This window comes from Cervus canadensis, chromosome 25 (genome assembly GCF_019320065.1).
Source record: "Cervus canadensis isolate Bull #8, Minnesota chromosome 25, ASM1932006v1, whole genome shotgun sequence".
In the NCBI taxonomy this organism is placed as follows: domain Eukaryota; kingdom Metazoa; phylum Chordata; class Mammalia; order Artiodactyla; family Cervidae; genus Cervus; species Cervus canadensis.
Window position 1 is genome coordinate 39963668 of NC_057410.1, and position 23112 is coordinate 39986779.

The window sequence follows — 23112 nt, forward strand, 5'->3', positions numbered from 1 at the left end:
CAATGTATTTTTCTTCTCTTCTTTTCCACCAGAAATTTGAGAGGCTTCTGACATTTTAATTCCGTGCAAAACCACAGTAGCAAAAAATGTGTACAGCTTCTATGTCAAAAAAACACACACACGTGCACTTGGACATACTCATGATACAAATATACATTCCAAATTGCTGTTCCTTTACCTGAATATTTAAGTGTATTTATTAGATGTTTGTGTGTAGTTTCATTGATACCATTCTAGTTTAAAAGCAACAGCAGATTTTGCAATTTTCTTTTTGTGTGTGATAACTCATCACTGAGGCCGTGCTGGCTTGTTCATTAGAAAAGATGCTATTTATAGAAACTGTTCTCAAAACTGTACTTTTAATCATATCAGGATATTTCAGTTATCACCTTTAGCCACATGGTTTCAGGAAACGATGCCCAAATATTTCATGTAAATGCTGGTCATTTCCAAAGAGCTCTTTTTTCATTGCATGGAAATTCACTAAAACATCTAGAGTTAAAAAATCTTCGAAGCCCACAGATAAATTCTCAGCAACAGAGGATATGCCCATTATGCCTTGGAGCCAGAGATGGAAAAATGGCAGTTAACTCCCCAAAATACCCTGCTTCAATATTTACCTGACAGCTTCAGTATCTTGACATTCTCCCCAGTGCATTTCCTCCTTTTTCAGATATTATTTTACAAGGGATTTCTTGTTATACAGAACTAACATAAATCAATCTATAACAGAGGAATTTGTTTAATACATTTATTCTTTTAAGAAGTTGCATGATCATATTTCATTGACTCGTACAATAGAAAGAAAAATCTTACTACTAAAACAGAGTTTGTGGAGATGGGTGCATGGTAAACCTATTTAGTCTTTTCAGAGGTTCATTCTTAGATTTTAATGTTAAATAATAACAACTATTCATTTAAGCTGGTCTCACTGTATATCTTGACCTTTAGCAATTCCACACACAGCAGCTTATTGTGGTATCCATTAAATAGGAGAAATAAGAATGTTTTACTTTGCCATTAAGAGAAAAAGAAAAGAGTACTGTATGTTACATGGCCCATGAAATATTGGCGGTGTGCTCCTTGGCCTTCATTCGAAGAACTGCGATACTGGAGGACCTCCTTTCAAACTCTGGCTTTGTTTCAAATGCATGTCCATTGGTAGCCCCGGTAAGAAGAGAGTCAGTGAAAAAATTGTTGAGGGGCACGTGGCTGAACTGGTTCTGGTGGTTTGAAAACCCCGTGTAACTGGAATCTGTCCGAGGCGAGTGAGAGTAAGGTGTCATACATGAGGAAGTGTCACGTGGTAACATGCATGAAGTAACCACAGAACCGCCACTTGCATTTCCTGCCCACAAATTGTTCTGAATCTGGAATATATAAAACAACAGATATTACATTTACGCATTCTCACTTTGGTTCCTTACTTTTGGGAAACTGAATTTACAAAGTTTTGCTAGCTGTTCTTTGTCTGCTCCTATTGGGCGGTCTATAATTTCATTCTGAGTACATCAAGCAATTACTGAAAAACAATTATTTGAAAGATTCTTCTAGTTTGTCACACTGGAATGGATCACCAAAACCCACATGCCTGACCACATAAAATACTCTCAATACATGTCAGTCTCTTGAGGATTCTTTTTACAGTCATGATTTTTAAAATGAAATCTGATTTAATCATTATTTTTGATCAATTCATGTGTTTAGGACAGTGATTAAAATACGATTAAGTTTAAATACAGTTTTCATCTTTCTAAAGAAAATCACAGAATTGCTTTTTTAAGTTCCATAGCTGACTCAGTGTGGTAGTTTTTGCTGGAAACCAATGCTGATACCAGGCTGGTTGTTCTTTAGAGATATTTTTGATAAAAAATCATTTTGGAAAATGTTTACTGTTTCATTGTTTTTCATTCCCTCTAGTCTTGAATATCTCTGTCAATAGGACAATTATATACATATTTTAAATATTTATTCTATGATTTATATATGATATGATGAGGTTACAGTAGAATTACAACATGTGAAGCAGATTTAGAATTCTAAAATTTGACCAGTACCCAAAAATGGAAGCACAACTGAGAAAAAAAATTCAAGTATTAGCAAAAATACTATATGAATAAAAATTAAGTATAAGGTAACAACTTACGTAAGACTGAAAACTGAGTTATCACTTGTGCCCAAGAAATTCACAATCATCATATTAAATCCCTATAGGAAACATTTCTATATTGTGCAGTATTATCAGCAAACACAAATTTCTTTAAAGTTACTAGCATGCAAAAGAAACACTAAGTCAAATTTGTATACTATGAATTTTAAATAGGAGGCATCTTAGACCAGCTATTTAAACAAGAGCAAGGAGAGTGATCACACGCACTACTGAGAAGCACAGAGAAGTCATGCCAAAGGCAGGAGCTGGGAAAAAGCAAGGAAAATGCTGCTTGGTATAGCGTAACAGAGACACAGCCTTGGAATATGAAATCTGAAAATTATATGCCTTTTACAATATTGTTACACTAGATTTAGACTTACACTAATAAACATAACAGCAGTATATATGTTTATCCAATCTGGCTTTCTTTTCTTTTTTAAAATCATAATTAGAACAGAATAATCAATTACTTAACACATATAGAAGAATAATTTTCTTATATTTCTTTTTACATAGGAATTTCAGTCTACCACTGTAGCCTCTGGTATACTCTTACAAAACCCAAGCTTAAGCCATACTTTTAAAGACAACTTATTTTCAATTAATAGCCAAAATATGTCAATGAATCTTCTAGATTACATTGTAGAGATGTTACTCTGTCACTCTGAAAGGGCCACTTAACCATTTTCAGGACTGAACAAATATCATCCTTTACGTGGGGCTTCAATGATTGGCAAGATGCTCATTTTAGTGTTGTTTTTAAAATAGTTCTTTCTAAGCTGCTTTAAATATGCCAAATCTGTGGGAGATATCTATAGACCTCTATCTAGCTATCTAACCAGCTGTCCATCATGATTTGCATACTTTATCAATCCTTAAATTGTCAAGGGCTATGCTGTTTAAATTTTGGCTCATCCTACGACGTTGTGTCTCCCTTTACCCAAAATATGATGATTGGTGTCAGTGACTGCAGAGCTATCTATCTCAAACCAGCAGGAGGGGCTGTTAATGTCATTACTCTGTCAAACTAGTTCTTCCAACTTGATCCGGGTGATTTTCCTCTGACATTCAATCAAACATTGTGCTACACTGAAAAACCACAGTCACATGTCTGACAAAAGAGCTTTCAGGAAATGAAAGTGAATTTGCTTGCTTACTTTTGAAAAAAATAAATGCAAGGCCAGATAGTGGTGGAGAAAGATTATTTAGGCTTTACGTGTATTAAAGGATTCCTCAACTTACAAAACATAGTGCTAGAAATTATTATTGAACTCATCTACTTGTATTCCAAATGCACAGGAATATATTTAACAACTAGGTAAAAATAAATAAATAAATAAGGAGAGTAAAAGCAAGGAAGGTGATCTATGAATTTAAATTTTAAGTATTTTCACCCTAAATGAACTTAGGAAAATCTCTCCATTTTCTATGACATAAGCAAATATTGTTATTTTGATCAAAACTTATTTCAACATGATCAAGCAAGTTAAATGCATTATTTTTCATGAAACAGAACATATAGAAAGGTCTTCTGAACAGAACAGATTAATAAAGCAAGTTACTAACAGCAATACTTTAGTTGGACTTTAAGAGATACCCAAATATTTTCATGACCAGTGAAGCTGTCACACACTTTTACTGATATGCTGGGTTTCCATGATTTCTGTCTCCCATCTCTTCCCTGTCTTTCTTTGATTTTCAAATTTCTGGCATGTGTTCATTTGACTTTGGGGATCTAGATGGTTTCTATATTAAAGCTGGATGCAAATCATAAAAAATAATATCCCCAGTGAACAGGGGTCTTGCCTCCTTGGAAGCATTTCCTCTGGAGGTATAAAACATCTGATGAGGACAATCAAGACCATGCTCATGATATCTAACAGTTATCAATTAATGGCCACGTGTCAAGCATTTTGTTAAAAGCATGACGACTTCTGAATCGTTCCAATACACAAAAAGGTATGTGCCTTTACTATCCCCATTTTGTAAAAGGTAAAACTATAAAACAGAGAGTGTAAGAATTTCACCCAAGATTGGATAACTCCCATGGAGGAGGTCAAATCCGAACCCCAGAAATCTTATGAGATGCTACAATGACATAAAAACTAGTCTTATGAGTTGAAATTATTTACTTATTCACAATCCTAAGTTTGTGTGTATCTATAAACTCCACTTTCTGAAAGCAAAATTCCCAATGATCACTCACAACTGTTTCTCATCCCCAGGCTTGACACAGTACATGATAAATCCTTAGTACACATTTATTAAATACTGGAAATCTCTAAGAATATGAAATTTGGACTGATTCATCTTGAGGATGTAATCAAAATTTTGTGGACAATTTATGCTAACATACCTAAATTTTTCTCTCATGATTTGAATGCCAGAATCACCATACTACACAATCTTAACAGAAATCATGAAAATTACACTGCTAGAAACCCTGTTGACTCTATATCTTTAGGCAGGTAATCTTCTTTTTCTTTTTTGTTAAACACTTATTATCTTATCTTCTGGAGATTCTGATTCATTAAGCAGGCAGTGTAGCTGAGGGGGTCTGTACTAAAATAATGGCAAAGATGATAATGGGGCTTCGCAGGTGGCACCAGTGGTAAAGAACCCACCTGCCCATAAAGGAGAGACGTGTGTTCACACATATGAGACGTGTGTTCAATCCCTAAAGATGGTAAGACACAAAAGCAATTCAGAACATCATTTAGGATAAAGAAACACTACTGAAGTCCAACTTCCTTCCAAATGCAAAAAATTCTCCTACATTTTCAATTATGTTCAATTTCTGGGATAAGAAACTCATCCTGTTCTAAAAAGTATTCCATTCCCCTCTGGGGAGCTCTGTAAAAAGGTGTAATCTTCCTCTCTCTCTTCTCTTTCTGGACAGAACAAGCAACATCCTTCTTACATGAGAAAATTTTCAAATATCATCATGAGATTATTATACAATCATAAGTCTCTCTTCTCTAAGGATTCTTCATATTGATTTCCAGGCAGTATCATTCTAGTTACATTCCTTTGGATGAGATGGAGATTGTCAATACCCTTTCACTCTTATAAACATCCAGCACTGACAACGGAATATAATATTCTAGATGTTGTCTGATCACTGTGGGGATAATCTAGCAGGTATCACCTTTGTTCTAGATCATCCACTTCTATTAATGTCTGAAGAAGTAGTGTGGTTAAACAACAAAGTTGTTTGAGCTTGTAGTTTAATAAATCTACCATTGTCCAGGTGGGCTTCTTCTATGTCTCCTTCATTCCATTCTTCTAAGTGGTCATTTTAAAACGATGCGCTAGAATCTGCAAGTCATATTGTCTCATATATATATTTAACAACAGAGAAGTTATACAAAAATCTTACTGACTTATTGAAAGAAATACTATATTTGCTGTTAAATTTTGAAATGAAAGAATGTTATTTTTTCTAAGATCACTACTTATCTTTCTAATATTTTTTATACTAGTTCATAGACACTAGTGCCAAATAATTTTTTGTAAGCTTCTAACCGTATAATATGCAAGAGATGTACAACCAGGAGCAATGTTATTTAATGCCCACATTCTTTTTCAAATGTGCTTTAAAAAAAAGAAAAGAAAAAAGGAAAAAGAAAGATTGCCTGTCTTTACATTTTTTCTTCTTTGCTGTGTTTATAAGGAGTGGATAATCTAAAAATATTCCATGTTTTAATGTGGTTCACAGCATTTTTTAAAGTTCTGGGGGTATGTTCAAAGCATTGTCCACGGAATTTAGCCAACTGCCTCCCATTAGCATGAATGAAAGTTTAGCTGACTTACTACTCTCCACTTTGAATGTCTGCCCCTTAATGTTTTTCTAATCAAGTGAAAACTTTATATTTAATTATTCCACAGCTTTGAATTTTGGAGGAAATTTTTTTTTGTCTGATTCTATCCAAGCTGAAATCATTTAATGTTCACCTTCCTTCCAAGGAATTAAAAGCAATAGCTAGAAGGAGAGGGTTAAATCTAAGAATACACACATATATTAAGAGTTCTTCATTGTGGATCTATGTATGTCATGAATTGAAGGAACAGAGTAAATCATGGATAGGAAATTATAAACCTCATTTACCTTCACCTTAGAAACTTGATATAGATATATTCTTTACATAACCAAAGCTAGAAAGAAAATTCTAGTATGCTAAATGTGGTATATATTTCTAATGTTATTTTCTGATTTTACTGTAGTGGGGAGTTTTTCATACTTCTAAAAAACCTCTTAATCTAGGTTTATTATTCTTTCCCTTAGTTGTAAAGTAGCATGGTGTGTAAAACAATATCAAATAGTTTCCTGATTTATATACTCTGTATCTCAATGTTAATGGTATTTATGGAGATATTAGCCTATAGAATTTAATCTGGATTTAATAGAAATACTGAAAAATTTGAGAATATAGGAGCAATTTTAGAGCACTCTTTAATTTTAAAGTATCTCTAAAGCCAACTAAATAATTTTTTTTCTACTAAAATAAGTTTACTTAATCTTACTCCTCCTCTACATATAGACTGCTTCTTCCTGCCACCAACATTTATATGTACACGACACACACACACACACACACACACGCACACACCCCAGGATACACGTATTATCCTACACTCATACGACCTTCACATCGCAACCCCAGCAGTTCCCCGTGGGAGTTAAAGGGCTGCTGGGAAAAAAGAGATCAGGGATTCACAAAGAGGTATTTGTGATGATGTTATAGCAATAGCTTCTTTCTGTTAAAATAAAAAAGTTGATTTTGGCTTTTCCTGTTTGACAGAATGCTTACTTTTATTGACTACTCTGAGTATTATTCAATACTTACTATAAAGATTTATTACCACATTATCACTATAGAATTTAATTTACCAGATTTTTATATGGCCTCTTTTAAAAAGGCAAACATCACTTTTGACAAAAGTAGTTTGACTTTTTAAGAGGCCATTATGTTCTTTATTAGTATATCCCCTCCTTTAAAATTCAGAGGGATAAAGTATTAATAAGAATCATATGCTTATTAACTTGAGATATTTCTAGCTGTTGGGACCTTAGGGTCCCATTAACTTTTCTAGTAACTACATCAGTAGGCTTCTGGCAGGGAGAAAGGATATAGGTGTTTTTCTAAACAGTGAATTTGTTACCAGTGAAGAAATAATATACACTGAGACTTTGTGTACCTGGGGGAAAAAACCCCAACTTGAATTAATCACACAGTGAAGAGATAAATCTGAGCACATTTAGATACTACTTGAGATAGAAATGAGGATACGTTTTCATCAGCGCCCTCTTATTAGATGTAATTTTAACTATATATACATATATATAAGTGTATATATATATATATATATAAATACTAAGATTTTGGAGAAATTAATTTCAAAAATTTTAAAAATGTGTTCTCAATGCATAGCATTACTAAGTTGAAGTGATCAGAAAGTATTTATTCACCAGAAAAGGATCACATGTTAATTGTTCATTGCTACTTTGAGTTCTTAAATGAAATTTCATCTTAGAAATGTATATATGGATTTCAAACAGGAGGAATGCCTTTTCTGTTTAAAAAAACACTATTAGATGTAATAGTCATGTGAGACTAACAAACTGGAAAGAAATTTGCCATACAGAAAAATAAAAGTGTGTGTCTCTTTTTAGTGCAAAACTTAAAAGACTATCTCAATTAGTCTCATTAGCAATGTTAATGTCTATAAATTTTCAGAATGACATCATATAAATATTGTTTAAATTTTGCATTATTCAAACAATATTTGAAATATGCTCCACATAAAAGATAAAGGAAACATTAAGAACATCTTTCTTTTCCGTTACTGTCGAATGTGTTCTTAAATTTTAAATTGTGACCATTACAAAAAATTTTTATAGGAAATCTCACCCTACATACCTTAAAATGAAACTTTTCAAATCAACTCACTTTAGGAGAGAATAAAATCATAGCATTTGGCATTTGCTATGCAACAATTATCACTTGAAGTATTTTCCAATTATTTGTCACCTTATTTTTCATCTATTTTAATGCACGCATCCTAACTACTGTTGATTCACGAGTGCCTAATTCATTTTTTTTTTCCTAATTCATTTTTAATGAGAATTCTACTACTTAAAAAGTTCAGAGTTATAAGAAACAAAAATTATAAGCTTTCTTTGTAAATTATTAACCTAAAATGTAAATCAAGTATGCAAACATAAAGTATTTATACAGTATATTTTTAACCTTAGAGAGTTTCACAAGGTGTCATATACAAGCTTGCAATTTATTCTTAAAATCCTGAGTCAAGTTACCAATTATATTCATCTTATATTTGAGTTAACGCTAATTTAGAATTTTATTTTTGTTATTTTAAAATCAACTGTGCATTTGCACGAAAAAGTCTATTTAATGCTCCATAATTTAGAATAAAAATGAAAACTCACAGATGCATGTAGTTTAATAAATGTGGTGCACATACAATTCTGGATTAAGGTATATCCTGAGGTTCACACTAACAATAATGGTTTAAACTGCAGGTTTTAATCCAGAAGTTCTCATAGACTTCTCAGACTTTTATGCTTAATTTCCCCCCTCCTCCTTCCATAAGGTAGGTTTAATATATATGAACAATTTATTTTTATATTTTTAATTTTCACTTTTTATTACTTATTTTGATAATCTACTCAATTTAGTGATTTACTCTTTCCTCTTAAAATACAAAATATGTACAACCAAATCAGTTAAATACAACACTTAACAGGGTTCACTTAACTAAAAGCAAAACGAATAAAAAAACCAGCTAAGTTATCACTACTATGTAGTCTTTAAATGACATTAACTTTGAATATTACATTTCAAAAATAAGTCTATTTTCATAATCAACAATGTGAAAGCACTTTACTTCTTCTAGAGGATATTCTTTACTTCTTTAAAGTATCTAGGATTACTTTCACCAAATAGAAGAATTATTCACTGTGTGTGTCTAGCTGTACCTTTACTTGATCAATACTAACAAAATCTACCTCCGGCTACACATAACTTAGTTTTAACATACACATATATGTGAAATACACTTTATATGTTTTACATAAATATATATATTTAATTAAATTAGGAATGGTATCCATTGTAAAAACTATATTGATTTGAATAATTTATATCCTTCTGTAACTGTAAATATTTGTGCTTACAATCACGTGATAAATTGTATCACTTGTTGACCTAGTGCTGTTAATATTTCGTCCCTCCACTCATAAAGGACGTTTCACTACAATATATGACCATCTCATTGGTTGTTTGAAACATATGGAACTACTCATTACACAATGCATCATGTATAGCTACATTATTAACATTTTTAAAAGGTCTTGGAGTCTTTGTTTACTTCAAATACTTGGGGAAAAGACAGAAATAACAGTGATAAAAATGATACTTTTTCTAAAGGTAAAAGCTGCTCCAGGTGCCTTTAAATCACAACCACAATGGTTAAAGGAAATAAGCTTCATATTCTTTATTTAGCTTAAATAAAGGTAAACATCAAGATTAGGAGAGAAACTTGTTGATAGAAGAAGGTAGGGAAAACAATATCTTCATAATCACTATTTCACAGAAACTTTAAAACTGTATAGCAACGTTTGAAATAGTATGTGCTAAGCTAAAAATACTATACAGCTTTTCATCTGTTTTTTAAATTATTTTAGTGACTACAAATTATCTATAACTTGAATCCAGCGTTTGCTAGGTTCAAACTTGAAGTGGCATATATTTATAAAGGCATCAATTAAACAACAGAAAGCAAAAATACTACATGGGTCCTTTTGTACATTTGGAAAACAGATAAAATCATGATTCCACTATTTACTAAGTAAAACCTCACTGAAAATTTTGGTAGGAAAACTTTCAACCTTTCTTTTGAAATTTTTGATGAAAAAATATTTTCTAAGTGAGAAATTATTTATTTTGGTGGATTAAGAATATACTCAAATTTTCCTAAAGCTATCATATTTATTTGGTTATCCTAATTTAAAGAAGAAAGTGTATTTAACTAAATTTGTTCTTTCCCTGGGATCCTCAAATAGTAAATTTACTCACAGAATGTATTGATTCCAATACTACAACAAAAAGGGGCATTCAAACCACTTAGCTACTTCTCTACTACAGAAAAAAAATAAATGAATAATGACTAATAGCTATTATAGAATCGTGACTATTTATTGAGCCCTCATTATGTACTAGGAAATAGTTGGCATAAACTATTTCAATTCTCACAAATAACATATGAACGTCTATCACCATTTTATAAATGAAGAGAAATGTTCCTAGCGGTTAATTTATTTGCCAAAGGTCTAAAAATCTAATAAGTGGCAGAGCCAGGATCTGAACCCATAACTACCTGATTGTAAAGCCTGGAGGCATACATTAAACCATGGCCCACCCCAAATCCCAGGATTTAGCTCCATGGACTATTTGGAAATCATTTTAATCCTCTCCATAACAGAAAAAGTATCATTAACATCTTTATCTACACTAAGACCACCAACTCCAGTACCAACTGTACCTCAATTTTACAAATAAAGAATCAAGATTAAGGAAGTCCAGAGACTTTTTCAAAGTCACCCAGCTAGTAAATGATCAAGTTAATGTAAGCTTAATCTGAACTAAACCTAATGGCGCAAAATGAGCACTTCTTCTAAGAATGAAGGCTAGCTATAATCTTTCACTCAGTCATGTCTGACTCCTTCCTATAGTCCATGGAATGGTCTAGGCCAGAATATTGGAGTGGGTAGCCTTTCCCTTCTCAAGGGGATCTTCCTAACCCTGGGATCGAACCCAAGTCTCCAGCATTGAAGGCAAATTCTTTACCAGCTGAGCCACAGGAGAAGTCCATAATCTTTCTAGAAAATGTGTATAACTTAACAAAAAATATTTTATTCACCAAAAATAACTATTTTAAAGATGCTTTGGTTTTAATAAATTAGAAACACATTAGAATCTAATGTTGATAGATACTTGCTTGGTTCTTCAACTCAAGGACAAAATTATGTCAGTCTCTTTTGGTGTGCTTGATATATAGCCTGCATCAAGAAATGTTTGCAGAATCTGTAATATCTACTTTGCAATCTGTCTAGAAAGCAGGAGATTTTGTCTGGATCATTTGTATAACCGCTGTGCCTAAAACAAGATAGAGCATATATCTGTTTGATAAAATGCAAAACTATAAAATGATAAAACTCTGGATGAAAATGCATTAAGCTGAAAGGGGTCTGCAAAATCTTTCTAGTCTATTCCTTTCAAAGAGGAAAAGTTAGCTGCTTAAGACCACAGAGCTGGTTGAGAGCAGAGATTCAGAAACCATCTGTTTTATAAAAAATAGACTAATTTTGTTTTATAATGTACTCCTGAAAACTGAAGTAGAACGAAACTTTTTTCACATCTATTCGGTGTATATATAATCTGCTTAACACTGTGATGATACACGCGTGAGTAAGAACTGAATCATCTTTTAAATACTTTACATCCTAAATGGTGTGGCAGGCATTTTTACACAATCCACCACAAGGTCGGTGAGAAAGTGAAGGCATTGATTGAGGGAAAATTGAGAGGCTTCCTGGTTTAGGTGAGGGAAAGGGAATTCAAGATAGAGGGAAACAGATTTAGCACAAGCAATGACTCTTTTCTAAAATATCATGTAATGGAGAACATCAAATAATTTAATTTAGCTATACTGTATTGACAAATGAAACTAACATTGTGACCCAAAATAGAGCTTTTAAAAAAATAACACTACTATTTTCACTACATCAAAATATACTACCTTTAGTTACTACTGACATCACAGTACTCACTTTTTTGTTTGCCTTCAAACATGAGCAAGTTTTAAAAAAACAGTATCTTAGTCCGAAGAAGTATCTACATTTTTAAAATGTTTTATTATTTAGGCATTTTTTCCTTTCCAAAGTAAGGCGATGTTTCAGCGTCAAAATTGAACTATTTCAATACTCAGTGTTGGTTTAAGGAGAAAATGCTGCATAAGAAGCCTGGGACTCCTGAACTCAAAACACTTGGGCTCCAATTCAATGAGTTAATGGCTCTAAGGAGGAAGACTGGCTTAAAACAAGCCCTCAACTGGTAGTTACTTTTTTTACTGTTACAGCTGTTGTTGCTAGTGTAATGAAGACCAGTGAAAACAAAGTATTTAGAACATTTTAGAAAGTATTAATTACTATTCATAAATAAACATTGTATGTTATATATAGATACTTTATGCTAGGTAAGATTATGATACAAAGGCTTACTATTATGAGCAGGCTGAAGGAGAACATTTTCTAAACCATTTCTGGTTTTGATGTATTTCTGTGTATGCTTTTGCTTCCCTGCCAAATTGCTAATTCTTTATTTCTGTCCTGCCGCCAACTTTTTCTAGTTCCAACTTTTTTGTAATTAATAATTTTTTTCTGTAATTAGTAACAGTAACCACATTCAATGTCTTATTGCACTGAGTTGGTTAGACTCTTTCAATTCCTATTTTTCCCATTATAAACTATTTTCAAGCCACATGATTTTTTTTTTTTTTTTTTTTCCTTTTTAAAAAGAAGTTTCCCTAGGCTGAGTCTTGAGAGACATGACTTTGGCATAGCTATTTTTTCAAACAAACTAAAATAAAGTTAACCACATATTTTTAAATGAAACAGACTTTCCCCCTGACTTTCTTCAATACCTAGAGTGGGGAGTGGTAGACACTTGATTTTAGAATTTTTGGTAACCAAACATTAAATGACTTAGCAATGCAGAAAAGTACTGTGGATTTGACAGCACTGATTTTTATCAATGTTAATGAACTGCATTGTCAAAATAACTTCAACATATGATGTCTGTGTTCCCATATTTAAATTAAGAGGTGGTATAACCAAATATACATAAAAATTATGAAGAACCCACAAAGAGAAATTAGTGCAAAATTCTATTATCTCTGAGGGGAATTTTTTTTAACTAATCTTTTGTTGGAGTGAAAAAGACCATCAAATGTATAATCTGACGGTACCATTTCCTTTCCTGCTTGAGCTACTACGTGACCTCATTCTGCTAATTGCTAATATCGAAAGCTATGAGGCACAATAACATAATGGCAAGATAATTTTAGGAGGTGACTAAAATTAAGGCTGACTAGAGTGTATTGTTATATTAAGCTTTTATATAGAGCTTAATTGGTGCAAGGCCCTATTCTACACATTTTATGATATTCTAAAGAAGAAAGGGGGGCTAGCAACTAGGCAACTAAGAGCAAGGAGCAGAAAAGTGGAAAATAGAAATAGAACAATGAAAGGAATGAAGACTGAAATAATAAGGTGAAAAAAAGTACGCTGCAGTCAAGTGTTGTGAGATAGACTTAGCAATAAGACTGCTTAGGGTCTATTTGAAAGGAGTTCATAATTTGTGACTTTATTGTTTCTAAAGTCATCACAATCAAGTAGTTTAAAAGTATGTAAAGTATATGCCATCTCTGTTATCATTCTATTGTTTTTCACTGGTTGGCTGTGAACATTTTCTGCTCCCTTGAACTAAACTGCAGATCTGAATAATGCGACTTAAGTCTTACGTTACGCTCTTTTGCTATTAATCATTTAATCATACTACTTACCCTTAAGAGCCACATTGCCTCTGCTTAAATCTGAGCTTTCCTACACTAGTAAAAGTGAAAAGATATCTCACTTTTATTAGAGGCAGTAAATACCTCACCCCTCTGTGCCTCAGTTTCCACATATAAAAAATGGGAACAATTAATATCACCTACTATGTAAGGTTATTGCAAGGATTAAATGAGTTAAAAAATGTACACTGCTTAGAAGAGTGACTGACAGTGAAGGCTATAGTCTTGTTAACAACTAGGAAAACTGCAATCCTGCTCCCATGGAACTTACCACCTAGAGGAGAAACATCCTTGCAGCATTTTGCTTAGAACTCAACTAGGACACTCAAAACGTGTTGATGGTAAGTAACCAGGAGGATACACATATTTTTAAAACAGGAGAAAATATAAAGGAACTACTTTAAGATAAACTTTTTGAAATAAGGGAAATAAGATTCTTCTTAAGGTATGGACCTTTACTCAAAAGGTACCCATATCACTGGTCTTTAAGAAAACTGCAGTGGCAAGGCTTAGCTGGAGAAGCCCTTTATAGACTGCCCTGTAAGGAACCACTCGTGTGATCATGGACCAATTCTTTTTCTTAACTCATCTGGCTCTGGTTTCCTGACTTTTAAAACAAAGGAACTAGGTGATCTCTAAGGCTCTTATATTCACATATAATATTACATTAGTAAATTTCATGAATTAAAAAAAAAAAAAACTCATGAATTTACCTGGAGGAGTGAAAGTCTCAAGATAGGTTTTTTAAAAATCATGAAAGGTACAAGAATACAAAGACAGCATGAAATTAAAGGACGGAATTCATGCTCACAGGGTATGAATTTACAGTTGAAGAAAATGAGTATCCTTAAGTTTGGAGCTATGATGATTTGTTTACTGGACTATCAAAATATTTCATCAGTATATGCGTTACATATTCATTTTCAAAGTAGTCTCTTATAACACACATCATTAAACAATAAGGAATTAAATAACAGATGGCTTGTTTCTTATAATACACATATTCTTTATGTAGTAAATACAATTTTCAATATTATAATTCAGTAGCAGGAAAAATTAATATCCAATTACAAAGACAAAATATATTTTATTTATGTGCATTACAAAGTATGCAAAAACAACCCTCTCTAAATTAAAAGAAACAATTAGAGGAAAAAAATTTCTAAATACTCTTAATGTGATACAATTTAAAAATTAGGTCCAGAACTAATTCTATACATGTTTTAAGTCACAAAGGGATAAATGTTTCCTTGAAACAATAAGCAGTTTCAAAGCTGAAAAGACAACACAGGAGAAAAAAATAGTTTTAAGTGAACTGAAGGTTTCATCAGCCACATTCAACAGCAGGTTATGGTACAGCTCATAAAAAAAGAGCCACAGAGCCTAGCAATATTTTATGTATTTAACAAAGGGAGTGAGTCTGAATTATTAAAATGCAGAGTAATTAAGAGACAGATTATTGAATGATGCTACTTAAGTTGTTGCAATGTATACCAAAGAAAAGACCTTGAAATATTTTAAAATAAATAAAAATAAATATTTTAGCAAAATAAAAATCTAACAAACATGGAAACAATTTTTGGAGATTAAAATTTTCATTCTTGACTATTATATTAGACGTGATAAAGTTTACACTAGCCCTTTGAAGAATATACAAACCACACTTGCGTATCTCAGTGTTCTGTGCAGTTTACCATACCTGTGGATAGCTGTCAGTTCTTGGCAAAACTGATATGTCATAGGTGGCAGCAAAATGGCTCTTAGCTTGTTGGATCTGGCCGTAACGTTCTCTTTTTCTCCACTTGGCCCTTCGATTTTGAAACCAAACCTAGTTTTTTAAAAAAGTAGAATTTCAGCTAAGGAATAGCTGGTAATGCAAATATGATGGTCAAAGACTTAAAATCAGAAAGGTAAACCAGGTCAAGAAAATTACAAAAGCAGAAATGTTTTTATATTAGAAAGGGATCCACAAGTTTTACTTTCTATTTTATTTTACCCCGATATGATAAGTGCCATGTCTACTAGGCAATATAGTTTAATAGAATGAGACAAGATGTTTTCAAAACTTTATTTAACATGTCTGAGCCTCTATTTTTTTTACTAATTGAAAATAAAGAAGAATTAGATTATATGACCTTGAAGATTCCTTATATCTCCAAATTATCATAGATAATAATCCTCTCTCAGAGAATGCAAGTCTGAAAGACACTCATAACTTTCTAATTTGGGGTTATGTATAGAACACGAACTCAGCCAATCTATAACCAAATTAATATCTAAGTCTGTCAAAACAATTATCTTTAAAATATGTCACAAAGTGAAAGCTCCTCTGGGCTGTACCCAGACTTACAAAAACTTAGAAAAATGTAAACAAACACATTACATCTAAAACATATGGTACCAGCAGAAATACAATGATTATTTAGAAGCAAACTAGTAGGATTACATGTTATATTGAGTATGATAAAGATTATGGATAAAATGGTATCATCTGAAGCTGAACTATGGTTTTAAAATATACAAACTGTTTAGACATAAATTGTATCATTTATAAGATTTTCTCTTATAGAAAATGCTCATAAAATCTTAAAGATAATTTCTCCAATTTAAAATACTTATGGATAATATAAATTTTAAAATAGGACAGATATAATCAAGTGTCAAGAAAGACTGTGTATTCGTATGGCCTCCACACAGTTACTAAACTGTTTTCCAAATTTCTTTAATTAATTATACAGTAGAAACATCTATTCTATCATCTATCTCCCTCAGAGGGTTAAATATTAACCAGTTCACACTTGTAAGATCTCCAGAATCTTCATTTTAATATTTTAGGTATTAAAAGGTTATACAAAAAATTAAGTTCAACATGTATAACTTGATATATAATTTACATGAGCAGCTTTCAGAAAACTGTTTCGTCTTCAGAGAACTAGCTTCAGAATACAAAATATTTAGGAAAAAAGCTGAAAATGAATTATAAAAATGCACATTGTAAAAAAGCATTTCATTAAAATTTATTTGAACTTTTTATTCTTTTTTGTATTCAATTCTACTCTCTTATCTCTTTTCCTTCACACTTAAGGAGACATGTTAATATTCAGTCTGGAGTGTAAGCAAGTATTGCAAATTCAAGATGGCACTTTGGAGAGTTCTCAGCAATCAGAAGAAGGCAGGGAGCCACCTGTTCAGATGGTTTCTCAGAGCCCTGCTGGTGAGTGTGTATCACCCACTATATTCAGGGCTTAAGACACCAGTAACAACAAAATACAGCAAAGCACTTTTTCTCCATAGACGGGCACCAAGAGCATACTGACGGAGTTTAGTAACGAGGGCTTTTTCCTTTAGAAGAAAACCTTGACAATCACCTTGAAATAGGTGCCAATTACCACTCTTATGCAAAAAGCAAGGAAACTACCTGAGTAAAATAGGTTCAGGCTGACTCTCTGGGCGTCTTCTTAGGCCAAACTTAACCAGGACTTGGTGAAATGTTTAAGGGGAAAACAGACTTTGTGCACAGCTGATCATCTATGTGTAAACATATTTTTCTATGGTTGTGAGTATAACTAATTTAAACACATGAACACAAGACCAAAAAACACACGGGTGGGGTTTGTGTTAAGGCTTGGCAATTCTCAAATTCTTTCTTACGACTGACTTTCTCCATATTTACTTCCTGAACTAAGATAAAATAACCATTTGTCTCTATAAACTAAAGCAAAAATCTGCTGCTTGTTATTCGTCCACCACCAGATGTTGTCTTTAACAATGTATAAGAGACTTACAAGGGCTCAGTCTTCAGAAGGAATACGATTACTCTACTCAGAACAAAAATTTATTTCTTTATTCTAGTGGTTTATGGAAATTGCAAAATTCAGTATTATTTTTTTTAGAGTCATAAAAACACACGAAATGGTCATTCTCCTGAATTACTCTTACTTGGGAACTAATGAAATAGTTTAAAAATATGAAGGCTAGGAAAAATAAAATACGCTTAAGAATTTTACCCACTATTTTTAATTTTGTTTTTTCAAATTATTAAAAAATGTAGTATACTGAATCATCTAATTTGATAATTTGAACACAATTTTAGATATAACTTAATTGAATTTATACTTTTAAAAGTTACTTTTAAGACTATTATTCCTACTGTTTCTGAAAAAATCATGTAAGTTATCCAGATTTTACAAATTACAATGGAAAGGCATGTATTGATAATTGCTGGGACTAGAAAACTGTAGATGTGCTTATACAACTTTTCTTTAATTATGTATAGTGAAAATAGTTTACGGTATACCTAACAATTGAGAGTTTGTGAGACTGTCATTTTTTTTCCTTTGTTTTATTATAACTCCAACCTTGGTAAAATTATAGATGCTTATGGGCCACTATACAAATAACTTACAAATCTAAGGTATATAACCCCAAAAAGAGCTTCGACAGCTGATACAATAGAAAAATAAAATACATGAATTACTACATTGGAGAGCTATGGTTCTGGGTTTTTGTCCTTTAAAGATCACTTTTTGAAATCAGATATTTGTTATCATATTCTGTTCTTCTAAAATAAGCATTAGCTTTTATGCCTAAGTAATAAGTCAAGTTCTTTTCTCTTAGGCTTGTGTGTGAGTTGTTAAATCGTTTGCAAGTAAAAAGTAATTTTAGTAGACTTACATGCCTCTGCTACGTTGTTCTCTATCTTCAGCAGGAGAATTAGTTTCTGTCTTTGTGGTAAAACTTTGGAATAAACTTTGTGGTAAAACTCTGTGGCAACCCTGGAATCATTCTAACACTACCCCCCAACCACCTCCCCGCTCCAAACACACACAGCCTCCAGCCTTCATTGGCTCCTACCTGGACCCTGGCCTCAGTCAGCTCTGTCCTCAGAGCAAGCTGCTCTCTGACATACACATCCGGGTAATGGGTCTTCTGAAAGACCTTTTCCAGCTCCTCCAGCTGCAGGCTGGTAAAGGTGGTTCGGTGTCTCCGCTTCTTGCTGCTGGACACGTTGCTGTCACATTTGTCCCCAAGTTCGTCCAGTTCTCCCTTCTCTGGAATCCCTTTCACAGGAGACAACCGGAGACTGGTACAGTTGTCCATAGCTCTGTTTAGTTCAGTGTGAAGAGGCTGTCCTTCTACTTTAGTGATCCCATAGTTCACTGCACCCAGAGGGGGGAAAAACAGTTCTCAGGATTGCAAAACACCTTGATGAAGTAAGTTGAAGTGATACAGAGCATCAGGCAGGGAGTCTGTTACGATTTATCGTGCGGCACTGATTTGATCATCATATTATCTACTATTGGGCTTCCCTGGTAGCTCAGCTGGGAAAGAATCTGCCTGCAATGTGGGAAACCTGGGTTCGATCCCTGGGTTGGGAAGATTCCCCTGGAGACGAGAACGACGACCGAATCCAGTATTCTGGCCTGGAGAATTCCACAGACTGCATAGTCCATGTGGTCCAAAAGAGTCAAACAGGACTGAGTGACTTTCACTTTATCTACTATTATTAATTCACTTTAGGCAGGTTTAGAATCATCTAAAAATGTGTACATGGAACTTATATAATTTGCCAGCATCACATATAGCTCTGTTTTTCAGGATTAATGTAATATTTATCCACATAACTTATAATCAAAGTAGTCATATTAAGATTCTCTGGTTTAAAAAAAAACTAAATGACCATAATTTTTTACAAGTGAGCTGAATTTCATATGTCTTATTTATTCACAGCAGACAAAAGTAAGCTACTAACAGGGCTCAAAAAGGACATTTCAATTTTAAATACTGTCTGTAAACCAAAATCCATACTCTTCTCAAAGTTATGTTTCTCCTTCACACAAAACCTATGGACTAGAGATTTAAGAAATGGCATTGTTTCTACTATATTTCCAATATTTCAACTGTATATCATGTCCACATTTAACATTTTAATTTCAAAAAGTGACCTACTAAGTTAAAAAAAGAATTTTTCATCAGTTTCTAAAAGTGTTTTTACAGAAAAGGGTAAGATTTAAGTAGACTTCTTTAGCTGCAGTTATCCAAATATGTCAAATTTATGCTTAACTCTTTTAAAACATGAAACTGTCTTAAGATAGAAAGCTTTACTCTTCCTTTCAATAAAGCACAAAAATTAAAACATCTATTAGAAGATTACAAAGGGTATCATCCTGCATTCTGTTTAGGGGTGTTTTAATTTCAGTGATTTCCTCCATATTCGATTGTACCCCACACACAAATGTAATGGATACACAGAACGAAATAGGAAACATTTTTTTAAGTCGTCTCAGCCATAACAACGATTTCCAATGAACTGTTACACTTTTTTCGTTTTTGTCTATTTTAAAATTTTCTTACAATGTATTTTTAGAACTGCTTTACTTTAGTCATTATACAAATGTATTGAACTCTAGTACCTAGGTAAATCAAATACCCAATAGCCTTTAGGCAAAAAAAGTTGTGATGTAAAACTAAATATAAAGGAGAGCCTTGACTGATTAACAAACAATACAGTTTTGTCTCCGTGGGCAGAGTTAATGGGGAACTGCGGTAATTAGCGATGGGGGAGGGGAAACAGGCGTGAGGGTAAGGGCATCTCAGGAAAAAGGCAGGAACTTGCCTAAATTTAGCGGACTGCTTGTTGCCTACAGTCACCTTACTTAAAACTTTCCTATCAAAATCCATCCTAACAGTGTGATGCTCCTTTAAAACTTTATAAAGTATCAAAAATCACCTATTTCTCTTATTTTTGGAATCCCGACAATTTAAATAAAATATTATGATTCTTATTCAGCAGTCAACAGAGGACATTTCAGAACCATTTAAGAACAAATCCTGTCCATGGAAATAACTTTATGGATACACTTTAAAATTCCAAAATATAAATCCTGCAATCTGAAATATAGACAGAAAGTCAAAACTTTAGTATATTAAAATAAAATTATTTTTTCGCGTCTTTCTAAATAAATGAGACTTAACGGATTTTTCTGTTTGTTCCTTTATTTTTTATTTAACCTTGCAAGTCAAAAGTAACTTGCAACGCTGAACAAAATGAGGCCTTTTTTAAACAAAGGCTATCGCGTACTAAGTATTTAGAAGAGTAACTACTATGAGCCAGTGGCTCGCCAGATTGTGAACCTCCATTAAAATAGGGGGCGGGAGGCTTGTTGTAAATATTTCACACTTAATTCGTTTGTTATTTTAAAGCAACCCGCTCCTTACAGCTTAACTGTGGAATATATACAATGATAAGGAAAAGTCCTCTTGGAATTGTAAACGTGCTTTAGCTGTCGCTATCTGAAAAAAATACGTTTGTATTGGGTTACAAGATAAAAAGATAGATGGTTTGTTTTGATAACATTTTGACTTTGAGATACTTGGCCATCCAAAGTTGAAGATTTCACCCAGAAGCATTCCGAAAGGCTTCTTAGAGGCGACTTCCACCGTGGAGTCAGAAAAATCAGACAATGCGGAATTCGCGAGTGAGTGATTATATTCGGGATTCTTTGCCCGAAGCTACGTAAAGTGATTTGGCGTTGAACATTTATGCTGTTGCATAGCAAACCCAAAGAAGCAAAAATCACAAATCCAGAGAAACTCATCTAGTAAGCTTCTAACTTCACAAAGATATCGTTACGTCTTGGAAAATTAAAAAAACCAAAACAAAAGGTTTTTCACCTAAGTTTTCTTGCTCGTGACGGCAGTGACGTCCTCTAACGAGCTGTGATGGATTTCAGCTCCCCCGGCCCGGGGCAGCGCGGCGGGCTCGCAGAGGAAGCGCGCTGTCTCGACTCAATTACGCTCTGCTTAGCGCCCTATCAGTTTACGCCCGGGTCCTGGGTAGCGGGACTCCACGGCCCGTCAGGGACGCGACTCGGCAGCAAAAGAAGAACCGCGAGGATGCACCCCGGGGGCGCGGGCTCCTTCCCTGGCTCGCCGCTCACCCCCTCCCCGAAAGTCTGCAGCAGCCCCAACTCCGCTTCCTAAAACCAGCACTGTTCCACCGCCTTCCTCCGCCCTCCAGCTCTCCCGCTCCCCCTTCCTTTCCTTCCTTCTTTCCTTCCTGTTTTCCTTCCTTCCCTCCCGGTCCCGACCGGTCCCCGCCCTCGGATCTGCGGGTGGGCTTCCGCGACCCCCCTGGAGCCGGGGACTCACCGCTGCTGTCCAGACTGGGCGAGGTCCTGTCGAGGCGCACGTGATGCTCGGCGCGGGGCAGGGGCCCGAAGGCCTGCACGCATTTGCCCGCCGACGCTTTGCTATAAAAGGACTCATTGTCCAGCGTCTCCATAACGTGCTCCAACGCGCCTCCTGCGCCCATGTAAAAATCACTGTTTTTACTCGGTGGGCTCTTGAGGGCAAACTTCTCGCTCAGAAACTCCATAATCCTGGAAGGCTGTCGCAGAGCTCCCCGGAGCTCGGGGGGCTGGAGCGCGCTGGGGGAGGGAGCGAGTGGGCGGGAGGAGGGAGGGCCGGAGAGGAGGGAAGGGGAAGCGAGCGCTGCGGCGACTGGAGCTTCCCGGCTCCGAGCCTTTTAAGACGTCTCGGCTGGAAAGGGGGCACCCGAAGTTGCTTTTATATCTTGAAACTCAGCTGGGCTCCTCGGGCAACCTCCCAGTTCTAATGAATATGAAAATAGGCAGGCGACTAAACTCCACCCCGGGCCCCCTCCGCCCCCCACCCCACCCCCATCTTCCCCCCACTTACCCGGGCAGGGCGCGTCCAGGCCTAGGTTAGACAGACAGCTCCATTTCAGACAAATGCCAGCAGGGACGAGGCCACGACACTCAGAAACATTGTCGCCGCGACAGTGGACTGGCATTTCGGAAGAGCTTGGTGAGATCGCGAGGCAGTTAACCTTCCACTCCCCGCGCTCTGCGCCCTCCGGGGCCACCCGCCCGGCACCGGGTCCCCACCCCGCCCCCACGCCGGCCACTCACTACCAGAAAGATTTAGAGGCGTCTTAAGAACTTGAAAGGAAGTAATGCTCTAAGGGGCTTTTATTTCATCCGTAAATCGTTTATGTGGAAGATCCACATTAATCCGAAGCCCAAGAAGCCGGATACGTGGGCAGCTATTAACTGGGCTGGCCGTGGTCGAGGGGCCGCTGCTTCTTCCAATCCCGAGGAGTTCGGCGTCCGGGCGCTCTCGGCGCTTACGAACCCGTGGCCTTTCCTTTCTTTCTGGAATGCGGCGGCGTGTGGATGTGGTGGCAATGGGAGAGGGAAGCCGAGCAAGGCATTGAAACCATTATACCAATATCAACCTCATTTCTCCACCCTCTCCCACCCTCCCCTTAGTCCACGATTTTA

The 23112-nt window shown here is 34.9% G+C and overlaps 1 protein-coding gene across 4 annotated transcripts; it reads right to left on the reverse strand.

Moving 5' to 3' along the window:
- Positions 1–737: 737 nt before the first annotated feature.
- On the reverse strand, positions 738–22896 carry ALX1 (ALX homeobox 1). Of its 4 annotated transcripts, none has more exons than XM_043446608.1 (6): positions 22741–22896; positions 22508–22615; positions 21959–22111; positions 18662–18966; positions 15507–15635; positions 738–1370 (listed from the first exon to the last, which is right to left on the reverse strand). In XM_043446608.1, exons 3-6 carry the CDS (start codon positions 22089–22091, stop codon positions 1050–1052), a joined length of 888 nt encoding a protein of 295 aa, XP_043302543.1. In that variant the 5' UTR covers positions 22092–22111; positions 22508–22615; positions 22741–22896; the 3' UTR covers positions 738–1049. The 4 variants fall into 4 exon arrangements, with proteins under 4 accessions (XP_043302543.1, XP_043302541.1, XP_043302542.1 ...); XM_043446606.1 differs by having other exon boundaries at positions 21959–22420; XM_043446607.1 differs by having other exon boundaries at positions 22744–22877.
- Positions 22897–23112: the final 216 nt, after the last annotated feature.